Source organism: Malania oleifera, chromosome 3, assembly GCF_029873635.1.
Source record: "Malania oleifera isolate guangnan ecotype guangnan chromosome 3, ASM2987363v1, whole genome shotgun sequence".
Lineage (NCBI taxonomy): Eukaryota > Viridiplantae > Streptophyta > Magnoliopsida > Santalales > Ximeniaceae > Malania > Malania oleifera.
This window is the reverse complement of record NC_080419.1, coordinates 24,418,707-24,441,239: the sequence shown is the minus strand read 5'-3', so window position 1 is coordinate 24,441,239 and position 22,533 is coordinate 24,418,707. Positions and strand designations below refer to the sequence as shown.

Here is a 22,533-nt window from a genome sequence, read left to right as displayed (position 1 = left end):
ACTAATCAGCTCTTGTAGAGAGCGTCTTTGTACACCAAATTTGTTCTTATTTTTTCTTAACGGTTCAGAATTGTTGAATCGTTATACCGAGTATGAGATATCGCTTGGAGATGGGATTCTACCCTAGTTGAAGGAGAGATTGTAAAAGGTTGCTCCTACCCACAAAAAAGTGTGTAAAGTTGCCCCTACCTGTAAAGGAGTGGTATAGTGGAATCCTTAAGTATATTGCCTAAGGCGAGAACGTAGGTGGTGATAGCCGAACCTCGTAAAATATTAGTGTCGCTGTCTCTTTCCCTAAATCTCTTTAATTTTTTGCTCATATGTAAATTGCGTGGATGAATATTTAATTTATAAAAATTAACTTGTCATTGAGAATTGTAACGAGAGTACGTTGATTAATCTTTTGCAGAAATCTCAAAGGGAGTATACTAATTAATCTTTTGCAAAAACCTTAATTAAAGAAAGTGTGTTAATTAATAAGTATCAAAGCTCATTAATTTATTATTTTGTTTCATACTTAAAATCAAGATACTTATTTGATATCAAAGTTTGAATTTTTAAAGGCGCTAAATTACTAAGATTGATTCTTTATCAGCATACTATATTTTTTGACATATTCAAGAGCAAAACTAAAATCTAATATTGATTGTATATTCACATCATAATTTGAACTTGAAATTGATATATTAAAATGCAAGTTTAAAGCTGAGATTTATTTATTTGGTATTTTGAAATTCAGTTCGACATCATCTTCATTCTTTAATTAAAGAAAATCTAAGTTTTTACTCAAGCCGATCTTTAACATAAAAGATTGATTGGATTGAATTTTCAACTAAAGCCTTTAAAACTGTTATGAATCTTGTGAAATAAATTATTCCATTGAAACAAAATTACAATATACTCGAGATAACTTTCAAATATCAATATTGACTTTGAAGTATACTGAAAAGAAAATCTAATCTGAATATTCATCTATTGAAATTCTGAAAGTTGAGATTAACAATATAATCTTTCGTTGGTTACTTTAAATAAAGTGGTTAAAAAGAATTGTGTTGATTGGTTTGAGAGTGATTGTAATCAAATCTTAACAAGGTATTAATACTTAACTAAAGAAACTTAAAATTTGAAAAGAAATTTTTAAATTCCAATTCACCCCCTCTTGGGAGTACACTTCCTTTTTCACATTTTTACCTACCAAACGTGCAATTATTGCATATTTAGTACTTAAGAATGGAATGAAATTAAATTTATAATTTAATTTTTCATTATTTCTATTTAAATTTTCATTATATTTTACTTCTACATCATTCTATTCCACTAACCTGACAAGACGTAAGAAGAGTGGGGAGGGATATGGAGTGATAGAGATGCCAAACCTTCCATTGTATAACTCAAGCTCAACGAATATAGAATAGGCATCAATCTGAATTCAACAAATATATTTCCCAGCTGACATCTTCCCCAGGCCAGATGAAAACATCATTTGGTGTAAGAGAATCTACAACATATAAATGAGATGTGACAAAAATTGGGAATCAGTTTTTTTTTTTTTTCCGAATGTTCTCGGTGGTAATCTCCCATGCTCCTGATGTCGGTGACATCAAACATCCAGAATTAATTCCCCAATAAATATATAGCCACGCTGCAGAAATGACTTACAATTGCACATCAGATTTTCCACAACAAAGGAACAAGCAGAAACGGTATGATATGTTACCAACCAGATCCACAAGGTACCTAAAATCGTCGCATGTCTTTTGGCGGCTTGAAACTGAGGGGATGAGTTTCTGGGGTGGCATTCTCATCTTCTCTCCACATTTTAATTGTCTTGTCAGCTTCACAAGTAACAAGCCTTGAACCAGTTATGTCGTATGAGAGAGCGTAAATGCCAGCTTCGCTATCCAGCGAACCTGGAAAATTAAGATTCCATCAGTATTCACTTCTCTCCTCGCTTTAGGAAAAAAAAAATCTCCTAAGACATGATATAATTCCAATAACATGAATGGCTAAAACCAAGAGAGCCTAGAGGCGGCAAGAGACACATACCAGGCTGTACAATTGTTTGGGCTTGCTGGAAATTGTGACCACTCTTCCAATCCCAGAACCATAAACTCCCATTGTCACCTTCGATAAAATTAAAAGAAAATTTAGAAAAGAAAAGACGAGAGAGAGAGAGAGAGAGAGAGAGAGAGAGATTGATTCGCATATTTGTTCCATGCACCATGTGAACGTTATGATGCCATTAACCAGGTGGCAAGATGTCATGTCAGTTCAGCGGATCAAAATATGCAGCCACCACAATCATGGACTGCAGCTGAAATCACCAAGTAAATCCAGGTTACTTCTCTTTCTTTTCTTTATTTCTCTCCTCCCCATCCTCCACTAATCAGCCCCTTTCCGCAAAAATTCCACTGATATTTCAGTGGGATCTGCTAAACTCCAAGGCATCATTGTTGGAAACCCAATAGTTCTGCAGAAATTTCACAGCATTGCCTTACGAGTCACAAGTTTCTATAATGGTGGCTTTCCATTATCCCACGGAATGTCACAAAGTAATGTGGAAATTTAAAGCCATGTCATTTGTCACTAATTCTTTTTAATCTGGCCGTCCCAATTTTCCCCAGCAGGCAAGACATCAATCTAAAAATATTATGGCAAAGGAGAGATCATGAGTTCATCATGTTAATTGATGTCCTTGATAGTTTATGCATTGCTCCAGAGGAGTCTGATCATTAGAGGGTTCTAAGAAGTTCTAGTGCAACTCCTTTTTCCTACCTTCAGCTAATCTTAGATGAAATGTTAAAGTGGCCCCTAAGGTCAAGGCTTTACTTTGGCCAACATTCCTTAATAGGACCAATATTAATGATACATAGGAGGCTGCCTAGTAAGGGGTTATTGCCAGATGTTTACATAATGAGGTTTTCTAGCAGTAGACTCGGTACTATTTGTTCATGCACTGTTGTGCTTCGTGGTCTAATTGGAATAAAATTTTGGAGTTCTTGGTGATTGGTGGTTTTGTCTTCACACTTGGGAGACTTGGAATGGGTAAAAAGAAGATGATCAAGAGTGGTACATTATGTTTGCAAAACTGCAGTTCATTTGTTTTCTGAAAATTCTTAAAGATCAATATCTTCCTTTGCATTTGATAAGATGCTAATAATAGCATTTTTGCAGTTCAGTTTCAAAAGATTTTAAGAGACTGCTGTTAAAAATTCTCCAGCATGATAGAGGCCCATTTTACATTGATTTCCCTTTATTTATTTATTTTTATTTTGCCTTCTTTGCATTTCACTGTTGGAGGATGCTTTATCCTTTTTAATAAACTCTATTTTTATCATAATGAATATAGAAATTCAAACCAAAATGCAACAGTACCTGCAGTAGCCATCACACCATCTTCATTGACAGCCATTGCATTAATGATAGTTTTCTGCTGAGAACTGCTTAAAAGAACAAGTTTGTGAGAAAATTGAACAAGGGGGTTGATTGAGAATTTAACTGAAACAAAAGAAATTTTCTACAAAAAATTTAAGCAAATTTCCACAGGTCAGATATGCACCTTTCTTTCAAACCAGAAATAAAAAGGCAGCAACATAATCTCCAAAATACATTAAAGCTGAAATACCTTTATCTTGAAAAAGACTATTCATATGCTTAAAAAAAGGTGGACACATTCTAATGTTAAAAGAAACAAAAGTACAATTGACCACTTCATTTCTGTAGAAATACCCTGTCAATTCCACTGCATCCACATAGTTTGAAAAGGGCAGAAATGATATAAACAGTACAACACATATTTAATTTCACATTACTTTCTATAGACAATCGGCAACCTAGTCATTTACCACCATTCAATCATAAACAAATATAAATAAGGAAACAATGTCAATGGGTTAAATGTTCTTAGTGTACAAGAGCAAATTACTCATCTAGAAAATGTTTAGCATTAAGTATAAACAGTTTGTTAAAAAACTCACAGCATGTTGTGCAAAAATTCTCCTTTTGGAAGGCTGAATTTCTTTATGTTGTCAGCTGATGCAGATGCAAAAGCATGCCTGGAATAACGCAAGAAGAAATTAGGGGAGCATGTTACAATAAGATATAGTTACAATAAGACAGTTCTATTTCTCCACAAAAGAACATACTCATTGGGATGCAGTGCCATTGCTCTCACAGATTTTTTATGATGCGTGAGAGTTACCATCGTTTTTCCTGCAATAGGAGAGCAGAGAATATGTTATATGTGGCGATGAAAATATTAAAAAAATAATAATACATTAAATAGGACATTTTAGTCCAAAAAATATTAATTACCATATCTAAGATCCCAGAACTTAATAGTCGTGTCATGGGAGCCAGTTACGACTTGTGGATCCTAGAAACAGGTACCATAGGTGAGTTTTATAATAATAGGAATATTTATTGCATAGACATAAGATTGCGCAAACTGCAAATCTATTGTGCCCATATATATAAATATTTTATCATATTCAACAACATCAATGTCAGACCCCCTCTTGCCAGCATCCCCAACTAAAACATGTGTGCATGTGCACATGTATACATCTTAGAGATTAACCCTCTCACATTTCTCCCTTGTTTTTGCAGAGAGAGATAATTAGGAAAAACAGAATATTTTATCATATTCAACAACATCAATGTCAGACACCCTCTTGCCAGCATCCCCCACTAAAACATGTGCGCATGTGCACATGTATATATCTTAGAGATTAACCCTCTCACATTTCTCCCTTCTTGTTTTGCAGAGAGAGAGAGAGAGATAATTAGGAAAAACAGAAGTCACCAGGATCCCCAAGTTTGAGAAGGCATCAACAAACACTAATATAAATTGTAATAAAGTATTTTACGTACTTTATTTGTAGCAAAAGGAATCTAGAGGAAAGGAAACAAAACGTAACTTCATGCATATTGTGATTAAACTTCCCCATTTACGTAGAGATTTGCATACCGTAGGTCGAGTGAAAACTGAGCAAACTGTGTTATCATGCCCCGACAATGCATGAATTTGCATCTTGCTACGAATATCCCAGACCTAAGGAATGTTGATTTGTTAGGTAATCATCTTTCTAACCCAAAAATTAAGCCAAACAAAAATATTACTTGTTAAGATTTAAGTGCCATCAAATTCAATATCAGATGTAACATTGCAGGTGAAAGCCAATAAAACAAATACCCGGCAGACAGAGTCACGTCCCCCTGTGAGCAAAATGTCAATGGTGGGATGAAGAGCCAAGCAGTAAACTCCACTTAGGTGGCCATGATAAGACCTAATGACCTAAACAAAGAATTATATTAAGCAACCATATCCACTAACTTCATAACCTTTTAAACCTCTGAAATGAAAGATTCCAACCTTATTCTGTTCAAGATCCCAGCATTTGACTTGCTTGTCATCACCAGCAGAGAACATATAGGTATGCTTGTTGCTAACAGCTAGACCTGCAAATTAAAAAAACAAAAAAAACAAAACAAAATTATACCATTATAAAGCCAAATTCACAAAGTTTGCAGCATAATCAAGCCAAAAACAAATTTTAGTGAGGAATTAACCTCTTATTTGTTCAATGTGTCCAGTTAGTGTGAGCTTTAGTCTTCCACTTGCTACATCCCATATCTAGTCATCAGCCAAAATTCAAGAAAAACTCATCAGAAGCTAATTTTAAGAAAAGGGGAATCCAAGCTTTTAAATTTGAAAAACAAAAAAGGCACACGCCATGCACAGACCACAGAAAGCATTAATATGCATATGCATAACAAGGCATTAATTTTGGCTTTCACAGTTTTTAATTTGTGAATTTCAGGAGAATTGTCTCCTAGTCCCAATCTGTAATCCAAATTAAGGCATTGTGGCAATCATTGTTGTTTTCAAATTTTAAATTCAACAGTTGTTTTCAAACTTTAAATTCAACAGGTACAGCATTTCTGTTGGTCAAGCAAGGCACAAGGTTCCTGCTAATACCAATGTCAAGGGAAGGTAAAATAATTAGAAGTTTGGGATTAGTTTGTATACAGTTGGCCAGGTCCAGAATTCATCCAAGTCCAGAACCGTGTATATGTAAACAAATTTTGATCAAAGGCTCAGGAAACATTTCTTGAAACAACTTTTCCCTCTATTTTTATCTTGAAAAATCTGTGTTGATTTTCTAAAGATTTTATTTTAGGGGAATCTTGTAAGGAAATTGGAAGAACCGAACTGTCTTGAAATTTTCCAAATGCTGTTCTTTAAAAGGGAGAGTCAGCCTGCTTCTTTCTTTTGGAAATTTTATTTATATATTTTTATTGAATTCAAATAAGTGTACTTGCTTGTTTACAGGTAAATAAGCTACAGATTCTACAAGCTTGGACCCACTACAATATAGGACAACATGCATCATGTGCAGTGCACTTGTGCTTGCCCCAAAGGTGCACACTTGATGCAAGCTGCCTCATCTAAGGTTACGTCAGGCACAAGGCCTGGAAATGGATGACCCTTCAGCATGTATTTATTTATTTATTTATTATAAAAAAATGGTAAGTTCAATAAGGCAAAAAATCAGTTGATACGAATTTGTGAATCAACTTTTTATGCAGCAATAAGCACCAGTTTAGTGAACGAAACCAACAACATCCAAATACAATTGGCGTTGCATATTTTATTTGGCATGCTATTTAAACTAGAAAGTAGCATATCAAGATATAGTTGCAAAATCACTATACAAATGGCATATTTAGCATTTTAGTTCAAAGTTACACCAAATACTACACAAATTTTATCCAACTAGTAGAACGAAAATTGGTAATATTTTTAGCAACTGATATTTATACAAATCGTAAAGTGCAATGAAAGAACTTAATTTTATATTAGACAAAATATTCAAAACAACTCTAGAATCACTGCAAGGAAATGGTGGGCTTATGAAAAAGTAGGCCACAGTGGCTGCTCCAAACTACTTTGTCGGCTTAAGGTGAAGCAAACTCCCACTCACTCACAGAACAGAAGGAAGCCAGCATTAAAACTCAGAACTCTAATTCCTCTCATAACTCAAACACTCAACATTCATCACCAAAACCTTTCAAATTCTCCACATGCACAATAATCTGAAAAATATAAAACTCAAGCACATGAGTACTATTGAGCATCAAATAACACCATCCAACATGCATTGACCCAAACTGAAAATAAAAATAAATTGCACTTAACAATGACTACTAAAATCAAGTTTATTTTCCAATAGGAAAATCCTTAACAGCCAAATACAAAAAATGAAGGTCAAAGTTTAATACCTTAATTGTGCGATCTGCAGAACCAGTGCAAAACCATGTATTACTAGGATCAAAAGCAATAGATCTCACCCATCCCAAATGGCCACTGATGACCTACATAAGATAAGGATTGTCAAAATTTTATGGCAAAAGCAAGATTAAACATATAGACAGATATATCATATATGGAGAATAAACTTACCAAAATGCAACAAGAAAACCAATATCTGGGCAAATAATGGACAGGAGAAAAGCTGTCTTGTGGAGATTTTGTAACCCATAATGCATGGGAAAGAGGACAGAGGTGAACACAAACTTGTCCAAAAGGAGAAAACCATACAACATAGCTAGTGTATAGCTACACCAAATACAATGAGAGGAAATATGATGTCTGAGAAGCAGGGAGATTTTCCTTTAGAAGACAGGAAGAAATGGCTAAAATTGGTAAGCATATTGCAAAGAGATGTAGGCCTGCCCAGTCTGTTCAGAGTCATCAGACAGAAGACTAGGACGACAATAGAAATGTATGCAAATTTATACATTAAAAATAACATAAAACATAAGTTCTTTTGAAATGATTTCATTATCATCCTGCAGTATAATATGGAGAAAAAATAGAAAACTCCATTTTAAGTAGGTGATGAAATAAACAACTCCCCGGCACAACAATAGCACCTCATACTTTAGAAAAACAAGGACAACTTACCCTGTAGTTTTTCCACGGAGGACGCCACACAGGGCGTGGCCATTTGCTCGGGATTCTTTCCATAATTGCAGAAGTTGAAAAATTCCTGGGAAACAGTGACAATAATTGTCTTGGTTAGAAAGTGTTGTAGTTTGGCTTATTTGAACTTAGAATTTTCTGTATTTTCCAGGAATACATGGTATCCAGCCATAAAAGAAAGACGAGAAGATGGCATTTCATAGAAAACATCTTTTTTCTTTTTTTCTTTTTTTCTTTTTTTTTTGGATAGCGAAAGAAGATGTATTCATTAGAATAAGAAGAATGTACAAGATGGAGAACAAGAAATACTCCTCAACAAATGAAAGAAAAATAAATAAAATAAAACATTAATTCAAAACGCAACAATCAGACTAAGAAAGCCAACCAATCCCATTGGATATCAAAAACCTCACTCCTTTAAAAACAACCAGCAGAAGCACACCAAAGCAAGGCAAAATAATGAATCTTCTTCCATAACAAAGATAAGGTGCTTTTTCCCCATAAATGTACGAGCATCTTCATTCAATCCACAAACCTCACAGAACTGGAAAACTGCATTCATCCACAAAGCATGTGCATCCTTCCTTTTACCAAAACCAGAAAAAGAAGTTGCTAGCAAATCCTGCACCGATTCCAGATAAACCCAATTTTCTCCCAAAAGTCCAAAAACATTATTCCATATTCCAAGAAAATGAGCAGTGCAGAAACAAATGAGACTCAATTCAGACTTCAGAACTATCAAGACAGAGAACAGATATCAAGGAGAAAGTGCCGTTGGACTTGGAAGTCTCCTATTCTGCAACAGATTGTCGGTGCTAACTCTATTAAGAAAACCAATCACATACAAGCCTTGATCTTTGAGGAACTTTGGCTTTCCAAATAATTTAATAGGATGGAAAGTAAATATTAGCATTAATCAAGTAATCACAAAATTTGCGAGAATAAATCCCCAAAGAGTCTAAAAATGAAGAACAACTGTGTGCCCCAAAGGAAACACAGCAAGTCTCCAATAACAACGAGAAGGAAGACAACTCATCAGCATGGAAAACATCTTTAGAATGTTTCAATTGCTAGTTGTGTGCTTTAAATGCTTGTAGTAGGAGCATCGTCAACAGGCCATTGACTATCTGAAAAAACTAGCCTATGTTATGTCGTCCTTGCTTGTGTAGAGACACTAAAACAAACAGAGGGACAAAGCTTGAGCAGGTTAAAAATTTCTAAATGGAGCTTTATTAGTTGTCAATTAGATAATTTCAGTTACAGTTGTGTGAACTATTAAACTATCCATGTTCGCTAGACTTGAGCATTATTTTCTTCTATTAGAACTTCTAAATTTTGACCACATGTTTATATTTTCATTAAGCAAATTAAACACATATGGAATAGCTTTAGTGCCAATCTATTGCACATGGAATATGTCCCCTATCATGTTCATAATGCCACTGAAGAAAATCTTTAGCCAAGTTAAAATGAGGATTAGAAAGAAGTTTTTAATCCCATCTATGGATTCAAATTCATGCAGTGGGACATATATGAATAAGCTAGGGGACTTTGAGAGTATTTCCATAACATAATAGTTTGTTGCTAATATTTAATCTCATTTATGGAATCATTTTCATGCAATTAGACCTAGATGAATAAGCTACGGTTTTGACAGTATTTGCATACCATAATAGTTTGTTCGTGGACTTTAGAGGAAAACGTGCCCACACATTCAATTTAATTTTGGTGTCACTCGCAGAATATAGAAGTCCAAATTCATTAGGATAATTAGGTGCTCTAATTTAAATTAATTAGGAATTCTAACTCAGATATTAATGGAGATTAATGCCATTATCCCTATTACCAAATGAGAATGAACCTAAAGGGTCATGGAGAAAAGTGGCAAACTGCAAGTAAGAAGAAAAAAAAAAAGAAAAAGAGGTCAATTTCATGTGCACTGAGGAGACCCGCCCCAGGGGGGAGGGGCGTGCAAAATTGAAAATAAAGAGAATGAAACCCTAATTTGGATTGGTTATGGCCCTATGGGGGACCAAAGGACCTGCCCTCTCACAGAGAGTGAGCGAGTGCACATGGGAGCTTCTTAGGTGCATTTGTTTCATGTCAATATGCTTGGAAAGTGGGTACTAAAAAGAGATAGTTATCAAAACCTAAGGTTGGTATTCTCCTATTTTATGTTTTTCTCATTTTTTTAAAAGAAAAAAAGAGATTTTATTGAAGAGGAGAAGGCACAAAAAGGAACATAAGATATCCTCCTTAGAAAATATAAAGGCAAAAAAAAAAGAGAAGAAAATATTAAAACACTGCCCAACAATCACATTGTACATCTACAAAGGCATTCCTGTGAAACAACCAGCTACAACAGCCCACAACAAAACCAAATACTAAATCCTATGCCAGAGCATGGATGAAGAGTAAATATATGTGTTGTTCATCCCCAACCAAATCCCTGACAAGACAGTAAAAGGCCTGCACTTCTACAACACCAAATCATCTCTACTCCTCCCAAAACCTCCTCCCAAAACCAGAAGATGATAGGAATTCATCCAGATTCTGAACACACCCATTTCTCTCCAAATATACCAAATAAATTGTTCCACACCTTTCATGAAAAAGAACAATGAAGGAACAAGTGAGACAGATTCAAAGCTATCAAAACATAAAGAACATACATACGTAAATAAAGCCTTAAACGGCCTCCTACCCTGGAACAAATTGTTATGTGTCAACTCTATTAAAAATAAGTAGCAAAATAAAAGCCTCAATCTCAGCAGGGCCTTCCAAATAGTAAACAGTGAAGCGTGAAGGATATGTTTATATGAGTCAAATGCTCCAAAAAGAACTTGAATCCATGACTGATAGTCCATCCAAGAGAAAGAACGACTATCCCCCAGCAAACATAATAGATGTAGCTCCAACACCTTCCTATCATTAAGAGACCTACAGAAATGAAAATCCCCATTTGAATGAAGGAAGAAATGGGTTCATGATGTGACAAGGAAAGGCTATACAAATGAGGAAAAGAAGTGTTATCTTTCTTGTTTTAGTAGGTAAATGTAGTCATATCAAGGGTTATCTCTGTTGTATTTGCATGCACTATTTTCTTACACTAGTGACTATAATTACAGATTCTTAGATATTGAAATTTAGAAAAATGCGTAACAACTTTCGAAGGGCCATAAATCACATCAGAAGATAAGACAGCAGCAAGTTTCATCTCAAAAACATGCTACCAGGTCTAATGTATGAGTTTCCATCCAATCATAAGTAATCAAAATTAAAGAATATTAGTGTTAACATATTAAAAATATAAATTATGAATTGGACCCTAAAACATCAATTATTTTTTTAAACAAAGAATTGTGTTAGACAGAGAAAGGTACAACCAAAAAGGAAATAGAAACAAGGGGAACAAGAAATCCACTTTTTACAAAAGGAAAACAGCTATAGAAACAAGGATAATAGATACAATACAAAAAGAAACAAAGCCATGAGCCAACCAATCCCACTGCAAATCTTCCAAAGACACATTGAAAAAACCATTTGCCAAAACCCAAAGAGACGCAAGAAACATCACTATGCTCCAAAGCAAGTTAATAGACATAACACACCTTTAAAACTTCCGGCATTTCTCTCCAGCCCCCTACCTAATCCCTAATCATAACAGTAAAGAAAGGCTTCAAAGTGAAATGGAATCCCAGTTCTCCCCAGAAATGCTATATAACTTATCCCTAAGAACTTGAGTGAAGGGACAGCATAAAAAGATGTGAGAACAGGTCTTCCTACTCTTAGAGCAGAGAACACAAACTTCAGGGCCATATTAGGTCTACTCTTCTAAAGCAAGTCATTGGCATTGAATTTCTTAAGGATCGCAGTCCATGTAAAAGCCTTATTTTGTAAGGAATTTTAGCTTCCCAAATCACAAAATAAAGGCCAAAATGAGCAATAGTAGGATCACAAGTCAAATAAGAAAAGAAAAAATTTCAGGAAAATTCCGCAAAAGAATCTAAGCTCCAAATTCTTTTATCACTCCCCAAAAGGTCATGAAAAGAATCAAGTACATTAAGCAAAAAGCCAACTCGTTAATTTCCCTCTCCTTAAAGTTCCTCACAAAATGGAAATCCCAAGAGCGCCCTTCCTCTCACAAAAGGAGGAAGGCACAATAAGGGTTTCATGAAGAATACATGGCTGCAAAAGACAAGGATATGCAAGAGCCAAAGGTGCTTCCTCCAAAGGATCCCCCGAAAAATGAAGTCTCTCCCCATTACCAACTTTGCACCAGACATTAGGAAAGAATGATAAATCTGAGACACATTTGCAAGGGCTTGAGTAAGTGATAAAAAAACTCCCACTTTAGCATCCCACCAATTTTGTAGACAACCAAATTTACTGCGAATTACCTTATGCCAATGAGAACTAGGTTCAAGAGGAAAACACCATAATGACTTCCCCACCAAGGAAATGTTTTTAGACACCAAATTATCTAGACCCAAGCCTCCTTGCCTTTTACATCTACTTTCAATCGCCAACTTACAGGATAGTCTTTATACCTTTCAAAACCCCAATCGAAAAAAATCCATCATCAACTTCTTTAATCCCTGCGCTCTCACTGGAATTTTGAAAAGGGAAAAGTAATACAACTAGATGGAGAACAAACAAGAATGGATGAGAGTAATCGGTAAAGTGAAAAACAATCCCTCCTACCCATCCAGTCTCCTAGCAACTCTCTAAAAAAAAAAAACCAAGTCCAAAAAGAGTCAGCAGAAGGTTACCTCCTAAGGGGGTACCTAACTAGGTGATAGGCCAACTCAGAACGGCACAACCTGTGAACCAAGCAAAATAGTTAGGAGGGATTGTTTATAGGCATTGTGGATCAATACCTACACCCACAATACTGCTAATAGAGAAGTTAATTCTTAAACCTAACACTTTTTCAAACACCTGCAAAATAGTTAGCACATTGGAGAAACAGCCAATATCCTCTGAAAGAAAGAGATTAGCATCCTCTGCAAACTGAACATGTGATGTAACAAATCCACATTACCTACCTTAACCCCTCGCATCATAGCTCTATCAACACCCCTGTCAATCATTCTACTCGAGGCATCCACCACAACAAGAAACCAAGCCTTAATTCCCATTAGGCAGGGTCAGCTACATGAATCCTTATCCAAGAAGCTCCAGCTACTTTGTCATAAGCTTTTTCGAAAAATCATTCAATGTTGCATCTAGAAGCTGTCTATCACCAATAAAAGCACACTTCCTATGGGAAATGGAGTCCACCAAGATTACAGTCAGTCTCTTGGATAAAACCTTAGCCAAAATCTTTCAGATGCCAGTCACAGACTAATTGGTCTAAAATCCTTAACTCTAATTGCACCATCTCCTATAGGCACTGGAGTGATAAAAGTTGAGTTAGTATTCCTCCCTACCACCTCATCAACAAAAAAATCATCAAAAAACCGAAACAGGTCACCCTTCAAGAAACCAACAGTCCTGAAAAAAATGCCATCACAAACCCCACTGGCCCCACAGCCTTAACCCCATCCATCTCAAACACTGCATTTCTAATTTCCTCAAAAATCAAAAGGCCTTTCTAACCACTCTGCCTTGTTCTCCCATATACGGCCAATCCAGCCCCTCAATCATAGGCCTTCCCTCCTCTGAAAAAGGCTCCTATAGAAATCAGTAATCAAATCTGCAATAAAACCAGGATCCTGAGCAACCAGCCCCCCATCATCCTCTTAACTCTTTTAAAATTCCTTCTTCTACCATTCAACATCCTATGAAAGAGTTGGTTGTGTTACAATCCACTTCCTTAACCCAATTCAGTTTACACTTCTGCCTCCAGCTCCTTTATTTGGGGTCTTCCCTTAAAAGAACCTGTTCAAACAGATTAGATAATTGAACACTTCAACCAACTACTTCTGAAAGAGACCCATCCTCTGCTAATCTATTAAGCACACCTATTTCCTGAAGAATACCTTTTTTCCTCTAGATTCTAGAACAAACATAGTTGATCGCTTATCATGTAAGGATTGTAAAGTTATCCCAAGAGAAAGCTTAACTACACAACTTAGACTTTTAGTCTTAGATATATGTATTGAAAAATGGAAGAGAAAGGTTAATATAAATCAGTGCAAAAGAACTAGTGGTGTAACCTAAAGAGAGAAAATAAACTAAAATCTAAAGATAAAATGATCAAAGATGGTGATCAGACAATACAGGATAGTGTAGATACAAACAGTTTTTGGAGTAGGATAGCTAACTCTATTTAAAAGATAGCAAAAGAGAGTTTAGGTGAATCACGAGGAAAATTCTCAAATAGCAAAAAAAGTTCGTGGTAGGATCAAGTTGTCTAGAAAGTTGCAAAAGATGAAAAAAAATTTGATATAAAACATGAGAAAAAAAAAAATACAAACATGGAAAGTTTTGAAAAGTATAAAAGGCAAGAAAAGATGCAAAAAAAGCCGTTAATGAAGCTAAACACGGATCATTTACTAATTTATATGCTAGATTAGATATAAAAAAGGGGAAAGAGACATATTTAAACCTACTAGAGCTAGAGAAAGAAAGAGCAAGGGCTTAGGTAATAAAAAATGTATAAAAAAATAAGGACCATATTGTCTTGGTTTGGAAGAAGACATAAAAGAAAGGTGGCGAAGTTACTTTGGTAAGCAATTTAATGAAAACCAAGTAGAATGCTTAAATTTAGAATTGATAAACGAGGAAAGGCTAAAAATATGAGATTTTTCGCAAAATTAGAGTAAATGAAGTTAAGTTTGCATTAAAAAAGATAAAAATAGAAAAGCTATAGGACCAGATCTACTCTTGGAAAAATCTTTACTATAGACAATTTTTATAGAAAAGGTTTCCCTTTGGTCAATAGATGTTTTTTATGTCTAAAGCAGGAGGAACCGGTTGATCACGTCCTTCTACACTGCTCTTGGACCAAGAAATTGTGGAATTTAGCCAACTCCATGGTAAATCAGAAGAGAGTAACTGCAGCTATAATGGGGGTGGATTGTGGGCTTGGAAAGGGATCAAATTTAATGAGGAAGGACGAAGATCTCTTTCCCTCATTCCCCTTGCTATTTTCTAGGTGATGTGGAGAGAAAGGAACAGAAGAGCCTTTGAAGGAATTATATCCCCTATTCAGGTTGTCATCAACCATTGGATTGTTATGGTCTCTAGCTAGCATTCTGGGCTAGCAGTTGGAAGGAACTCCTTTGTAATCTTCTATTTTCTTGATACTTTTCAATAAGGGATGTTTCTCTCTTGTATTTTCTTTTGTACTTAGGTGGCATCCTCTTGATGCCTCTTTTAATATAATTTCTCTTTGTTGATAATTTAAAAAAAAAAGAAATCCTGATTGAAGTTTGGAAATATAGTCAACTAATTTTTTTAATACAATTATAAAAACTATGAAAATGTCAAGCAAATGGGGTTTAATTCCTATATAAAAAAATAAAGGATACTTTCAAAATTGTAATAACTATGGTGGAATTAAACTTATGAGTAATACAATGAAACTGTACGAAAGGGTAGTAGAAACAAAATTAAGGTTAGAAACAAGGGTCTAAGAAAATCAATTTGGTTTTATGCTTAGCAAATCTACTACAAAACCTATATATCTTTTAAAAAGATAATGTAAAAGTTTAGGAAAATGGACAGGGACCTGGATATGGTTTTTATTAACTTAGGGAAAGCATATGATGGTGTACCTAGGAAAGTTCTCTGGTGACTTTTAGACAAAAAAAAGAAAAAAAAAAAAAATGGCCGTATGTAATAGGTATACTAATGTTATTAAGGATATGTGTTATGGAGTAATGACTACCATTGGGAATACAAGTGGAAAGGCTAGGGAATTTTCAATCACAATAGGTGTACATCAAAGATTGCTTTCAGCCCTTATCTTTTACTCTAGTGAGGGATGAACTTATTAAGAGTATCCAAAATGAGGTTCCATGATATATGTTGTCTACAAATGATATTGTCTTGATTAATAAAACTAGGGATGGAGTAGAATCTTAAGTTAGAATTATGAAGTGAAGCTTTAGAATCTAAAGGTTTTACGATAAGTAGAAATAAAACAAAATATATGAAATGTAATTCAATCATAGTAGGATGAATATTGGAGAAAAGGTTAAACCTAATGGTCAAGAAATCAATGACTAGTAAATTTCAATACCTTGGATCTATCATGCAAGTTAAAGGAGAAATTGTTAAACATGTAATGCATAGAGTTAAAGCAAAATTAGTAAAATGGAGAAGTGCTTCAAGTGTACTACATGATCATAGAATACCCCTAAAATTAAAAAGGGAGTTCTATAGGATGGTTGTAAGATCAGCTACGCTAAATGGATCAAAATGTTGGGCAACGAAGAAAAAACTCATCCAAAAAGTAAAAGTTGTCAAGATGAGAATACAAAGGTGAATGAACAGTGACATTTAAAAATAAACTAAGGAATGAATATATTCGTAGTAAGTTAGGAGTAGCTCTTGTAGAGATGAGGGAAGGGCAACTCGAATGGTTTAGGCATCTACAACGTAGGCCAAATAGTGCGCCAAAAGGGAGAAGTGAGCTAGTTACAGTAAAAAGTAGAAGGGGAAGGTGTAGATCTAAATAACTTGGAATGAAATAGTAAGAATTTAATAGCCCTAAAATTGTTGAAGGAAATTGCTCATGATTGTGTAAATTGGCAGAAAAGGATTCATGTAACTGAACGCACCTAGTGGGCCTTAAAGCTTTAGTTCATTTTGTTGAACATAGCCAAAAAAAATAAAAACAAAAGCCAAAAAAAGAAAAATCAACATTCCATCTTTTGAGTTTCTCTTTCAAAAACCACAACTTTCTTCTAATACAAAACCCTTCCCAACCTTCCATGGTGCACTCATCTGACCACTTCCTAGCCAATCTCGGCAAATCAGGATGTGTCAGCCACATATTCTCAAAATGAAACAAAGTTGGAACCCATATCACAAGAGATGCAAGAATCAGTGGGCAGTGATCAGATATCACTCTGGGAATCACTTCTCGAGTTAAGGGAGGATAAGCATCCACCCTAACTATAACAAAAACTTATCAATCTTTGTTATTGACCTATTACCAATAGCAAACCAAGTAAACCGAGCATTCGAAAGAAAAATATCCCTCATATAACAATCCTTGGTAAACAAGTCATAACCCCTTGTCAATAGTCATTTCTTGACCGAACTATCAAAGCTAAGCAACTAGATCTCCCCCAGCCCGTTTCGGCCTTTTTCGCTCCTTTTTGACCAATTTTGACTGTCCTAGGTGATTCAAAATAGTTTGAAAGGGTTATAAGCGACCTGAGTAGATTTTGAATATTAAGTGAGAAAACAAAAAAAATTGTTCAGCCCATTTCAAGCATTTCCACTCCTTTTTTACCAATTATGACCATCCCGGTTGATTCGAAATAGTCTGAAAGGGTTAGGAGTGATCCTGGTAAATTTCAAATTTTTGGTGCAAAAATGGAGAAAATCCCTACTCTAGAGTTTTTCCCCTTTTCTATGTTGTTCTACATTTTTTGATTTTTTTTTTTTTGGGACTTCATTAGTATTTTCTTCCCACTTTAGTGAATTAATTTTTTTTTTTCCAAAAAAAAAAATTTATTACTTTTAAATTATTTAAAATAATTTTTAAAAATCAAAAATTCAAAAAAATCAAAAAATAAAGAGTGCGTGCGAACACGCATAGGTCAAAATAGTACCATTTTGGTTAACTGGTCAACAATCAACACGCACATATGGTCGCATGCGCTGATGTGTGCCAGCCCATGCGCACGTGTGCGAACGCGCATGCACAAAATGATGTCAATTTTATATGGCCCTTTTTAAAATGAAAAGGGCATGCGTGGAGCTCACATGTCTCATGTCCGTCCAACCTCCCATTAGTTTTAGCCACTCTCCCATAACCCTTAACTAACCCCACTACACTTATCTGACTCCCCCACTCTCTCCTAACTTCCTAATCCCTAAAAACTAGCCCCCCATCCCCTAACTTCTCCATGAAATCCTCCCCCACTCTCTCCTAACCTCCTAATCCCTAAAAACTAGCCTCACATCCCCTAACTTCTCCATAAAATTCTCCCCCACTATCTTTAATAGGGGAAAAGATCGTACAGTTCCCTACCAAGACAATAGAAACTCTCAACGAATCCATAGCACGCCGGGCATAAGTCTGATTAAGGCTAGCTTCTTGTCGTTTTGGCATGCTTGAAGACGTTTGGCTCTCCATGTGAACCTTACCCTCTCTCTTTACATCGTCAAGAAGTGGGTTCATGAAACATGTGAAGAGAGAGGCTCGATGGAGCAGCGGTGGATGTTGCGGGTCATTGTCTGGGCCAAGAGCCATAGTTAGTTTGTTGTTTCCAATTTGGTTCTCTCTCTCTCTTCCTATGCATACATCTTTCATATAATGTATTAAAAAAAAAATCGTCGTTCACGTCATCTCGTATATGGATTATGGAGTGCATTTTTTGAAAGAAAAAAATAATGCATTTTTGTGTGAAATTTTACATTATTTTATAACCCATACAATTGTCCTTTTGTGAGATACAATCATTTTTCAAAATATGCATACAACTTCCATTTTTTTTTTTTTTTTAAAAAGGACTTTTTTTGGGGTTTACATAGCTATATTCATGTGTGGCTTTGCATACGCTCCTTCATAAAATTCATGTAGTGTTGTTACCCTCACATGTAGTTTTGCAAATTTCCTAGATAGATCGCATTTTTGGAAAAACTTGATTATTTTGTTTTCATAAAGGTTGTTGACTTTTTGAGTCCTATCCCATTTTGATAATGACAAACGACAGCATCTCATTTGTGCGTTGAGTATTTGAACAAGTTTATATTTCCGTAAGCACAAATGACAAATGCAAAATGGAAGCCATGAAGCTCTTACACGCTCACATCATCTTGGCGCATTCCATGGAAACTGAAGAGCAAAGCTTGAAGACTTGTTATATTTTTCAGTTGTATTGTGTATAGGTTTAAATTGTGCATGCATAATCATTGTGAAGAAGCATTTCATTGTACGGAAAACCTTTTTTTGAAACAGCCCTTCGCGGTTCAAGTTGTGAACCGTGACCAAGTGAGGGCACGTCACTTGGAGAGGTGGCTCCGCCTAGAAGGAGTGGTTTACGGTGTGATTCATACTGAGTGAGGGTACATCGTTCAAAGAGGGGGGCTCCACCCTATTGAAGGAGTGTCGAGCGTGGGGTATCGCTTGGAGAGGTTGGTCCACTTATAAGGACTGGTGTAAAGGGTGGCTCTGCCCTATTGAAGGAGTGGTTATAGTGAAAATCCTGGGGGGGTTTGCCCAAGGTGAGGATGTAGGCGGGGATAGCCGAACCTCGTTAAAATCCTTGTGTCATTTTCTCTTTCCCTTATCTCTTTATATTTCCGCAAGTATATGTGTGTTTATATTCTATTGTGATTGCTTTACATACACGCAATTTATTTTGATTGGGATATTTTTTGATGAATCAGCAAAGTAATTAGCTAAAGTTTTTAAAACACAATTCACCCCCTCCCCTCTCTTGGGATTACACCAATCCTCACAAAGGTCTTGGTTTTGCAGCTGTTAAGATTGAATAAAAATGAATGACCTAACTTGAAGATAGGTCTCTCCCTCTATTTATAATAAAAATTTAAATACATTCTACTAACAATAATACCCTTACTAACTCTTAGTAACATACTAACACACCCAATAATAATAATACTAAAATACGTATATAACCTCTAACACTCCCCCTCAAACTGGAGCATAAATGTCATAAGCTCCTAGCTTGTTACAAATGAATCTAACACGAGCAACCCCCAACGCTTTGGTAAACAAATCAGCAAGCTGCATGTCCAACTTCACATAAGCAGTAGTAATGAGCTTCTGCACAAGTTTCTCCCAAACAAAGTGGGAATCAATTTCAATGTGCTTCATCCGCTCATGAAAGACCGGGTTGGAGGCAATATGAAGAGCAGCTTGATAATCACACATCAACTTCATAGGCTGAAAATGCGGAAAACCCAATTCTTCCAACATGTTCTTCAACCAGGGAAGTTCACAAGTAGTGTGAGTCATAGCTCTATATTCTGATTCAACACTTGATCTTGCCATCACAATTTGTTTCTTACTTTTCCAAGAAACCAAATTACCACCAACCAAGATACAATACCTGGTGGTTGATCTCCGATTAGAAGGTGATCTAGGCCAATCTACATTTGTATATCCACGGATATAAGTGTAACCTTGATCACGATATAAAATACCTCTCCTAGATGCAACTTTAAGATATCTCAAGATCCAAATTATTGCATCCCAATGACTTGTCCTCAAGAGAATCTAAAAACTGACTCACAATAGTTGTTGCAAAAGATATATCCGGCCGATTAATAGTGAAATAATTCAACTTTCCAACAAGTCTCCAGTATTGTCTAGGATTAGGTACCAAATCACCCATATCCAGCATTAACTTCTTGTTAGGATCCATGGGTGTATCAACCGGTTTAGATTCCAATAAGTCAATTTCATCTAACAAATCATGAACATACTTCCTTTGTTACACAACAATCTGATATGAGATCTTGATACTTCTATGCCCAAGAAGTATTTCAACGGTCCTAAATCTTTAGTCTAAAACTTCGTTTGTAGAAAAAGTTCGAGACTTTGAATACCTTTATCATCACCACCTATAATAACAATATCATCCACATAAACAACAAGAAGGATCCTACCCAATGAAGTATGACAATAAAACACAGAATGATCCACAGCACACCATTAAAGACCAAAACTCAAGTACTACAGCACTGAAACGACCAAACCATGCTCTAGAAGATTGTTTTAAACCATATAGCCTTCTTGAGTCAACACACTGAGCCTGACTCGCCCTGAGCAACAAACCCAGATAGTTGCTCCATATAAACCTCCTCCTCAAGTCACCATGCAAGAAGGCATTTTTTACATCTAACTGATGCAAAGGCCAGTGAAAAATAGTAGCCAAGGAGATGAACAAACGTATTGATGTAAGTTTTGCAACCAGAGAAAAAGTATCAGAATAATCCAAACCATATACCTAAGTGTATCCCTTAGCAACAAGACGGGCCTTTAGACGAGCCACAAAACCATCAGGGTTGACTTTCACAATTGTAAACCCAGAGACAACCAACCACAAACTTACAATGTAAACCCAGAGACAACCAACCACAAACTTGTTAGGAGGAAGAGGTACCAAGTCCCAAGTACCATTGTCATGTAAAGCATTCATCCCTTCAACCATAGCATCCCTCCACCCTAAAAGGGTTGAGGCTTCCGAAACAGATTTAGGAAGGGTAGTAGAGTAATGACAAAACAATAATAAGAGGGTGATAAGGAGTCATTAGAAACATAGTTGGAAATGAGGTGTTAAGTACATGTGCGTTTACCTTTCCGAATAGCAATAGGAGGATCAACATCATGGGAAGTGCATCAGACGAGCAAACCAAAGGCGTGATAGTAGAAGCTAGAGGGGACTCTCTTCCTTGGAGCCGCAGTCATGAATACACGGCAAATTAGGATGATCAAGGAGATGAGAAGGACTCAAACTACATACAGACTCCAATGGTTGGTTGGGCAAGGACAGCAACGTAAAATCTGGAAGATTAGGCAAAAGAAGAGACTCGTTGAGCTCACAAGCACTTAGTGACTAGGTGTAGTAAGGTGTAGACTCAAAGAAGGTAAAATCAGCAGAAACAAAGAAGCAATGTAGCACAGGACAATAACAATGATATCCCTTTTGAGTATACGAGTAGCCCAGAAAGACACTTTTTATAGCACAAGGATTTAGCTTACCCACCCCAAGAGTTAGCTAATGAACTAAGGGCGCACACCAAAATATACGAGGAGGATGAGAAAATAAAAGTGAATTAGGAAAGGGAATGGAGTAGGAAATTTTATCACTAAGAACAAAAGATGGCATTCTATTGATCAGATAACAAGTAGTAAGTACAACATCACTCCAAAACATTTTAGGTACATGCATTTGATAAAGTTAAGTGCGAGTGATTTCAAGAAGATGTCTATTTTTTTGCTCTGCAACCCCATTTTGTTGAGGAGTGTGGGCACAAGATTATTGATGAACAATACCAAACTGAGTCATATAAGTAGTGAATTGTGCACTGAAAAACTCTTTAGCATTTTCACTTCAAAGTATTCAAACTAGCAAACCAAATGGAGTCTTTATTTCATAACAAAAGGCACAAAATACATAAAATAACTCTGAATGATTTTTTATTAAATAATAAATATAACCAAGTCATTACTGAATAATCATCCATAAAGGTTACAAAGTACTGAAAGCCCAACTTGAACACGACCCTATTAGGACCCCATAAATCTGAATGAACTAACATAAAAGGGGTTGCAACCCATTTTATTGACTGGGGAAGCGAAAGAAACACAATGATTCTTTCCCAACTAACAAGACACGCAATCAAGACTAGACACAAAACTCAAACTAGGAACAAGACATTTTAACTTT

At 35.8% G+C, this 22,533-nt stretch overlaps 1 protein-coding gene across 2 annotated transcripts in view; it reads right to left on the bottom strand.

The window, feature by feature from the left end:
* Positions 1 to 1,366: 1,366 nt before the first annotated feature.
* The window catches only part of LOC131151856 (protein pleiotropic regulatory locus 1), a 29,516-nt gene continuing 8,349 nt past the window's right edge, over positions 1,367 to 22,533 (bottom strand). Inside the window, exons 6-18 of one of the 2 annotated variants that reach the window (XM_058103306.1) lie at positions 7,970 to 8,054; positions 7,285 to 7,377; positions 5,572 to 5,635; positions 5,375 to 5,460; positions 5,195 to 5,296; positions 4,970 to 5,053; positions 4,315 to 4,375; positions 4,146 to 4,212; positions 3,978 to 4,055; positions 3,376 to 3,440; positions 2,047 to 2,124; positions 1,738 to 1,910; positions 1,367 to 1,585 (exon numbers count right to left, since the gene is read on the bottom strand). In XM_058103306.1, coding sequence (XP_057959289.1) covers positions 1,738 to 1,910; positions 2,047 to 2,124; positions 3,376 to 3,440; positions 3,978 to 4,055; positions 4,146 to 4,212; positions 4,315 to 4,375; positions 4,970 to 5,053; positions 5,195 to 5,296; positions 5,375 to 5,460; positions 5,572 to 5,635; positions 7,285 to 7,377; positions 7,970 to 8,054 — 1,036 coding nt within the window. In that variant the 3' untranslated portion in view covers positions 1,367 to 1,585. Of the gene's footprint in view, positions 1,643 to 1,737; positions 1,911 to 2,046; positions 2,125 to 3,375; positions 3,441 to 3,977; positions 4,056 to 4,145; positions 4,213 to 4,314; positions 4,376 to 4,969; positions 5,054 to 5,194; positions 5,297 to 5,374; positions 5,461 to 5,571; positions 5,636 to 7,284; positions 7,378 to 7,969; positions 8,055 to 22,533 lie in introns of both variants that reach the window. The other variant, XM_058103305.1, reaches the window with a different exon arrangement.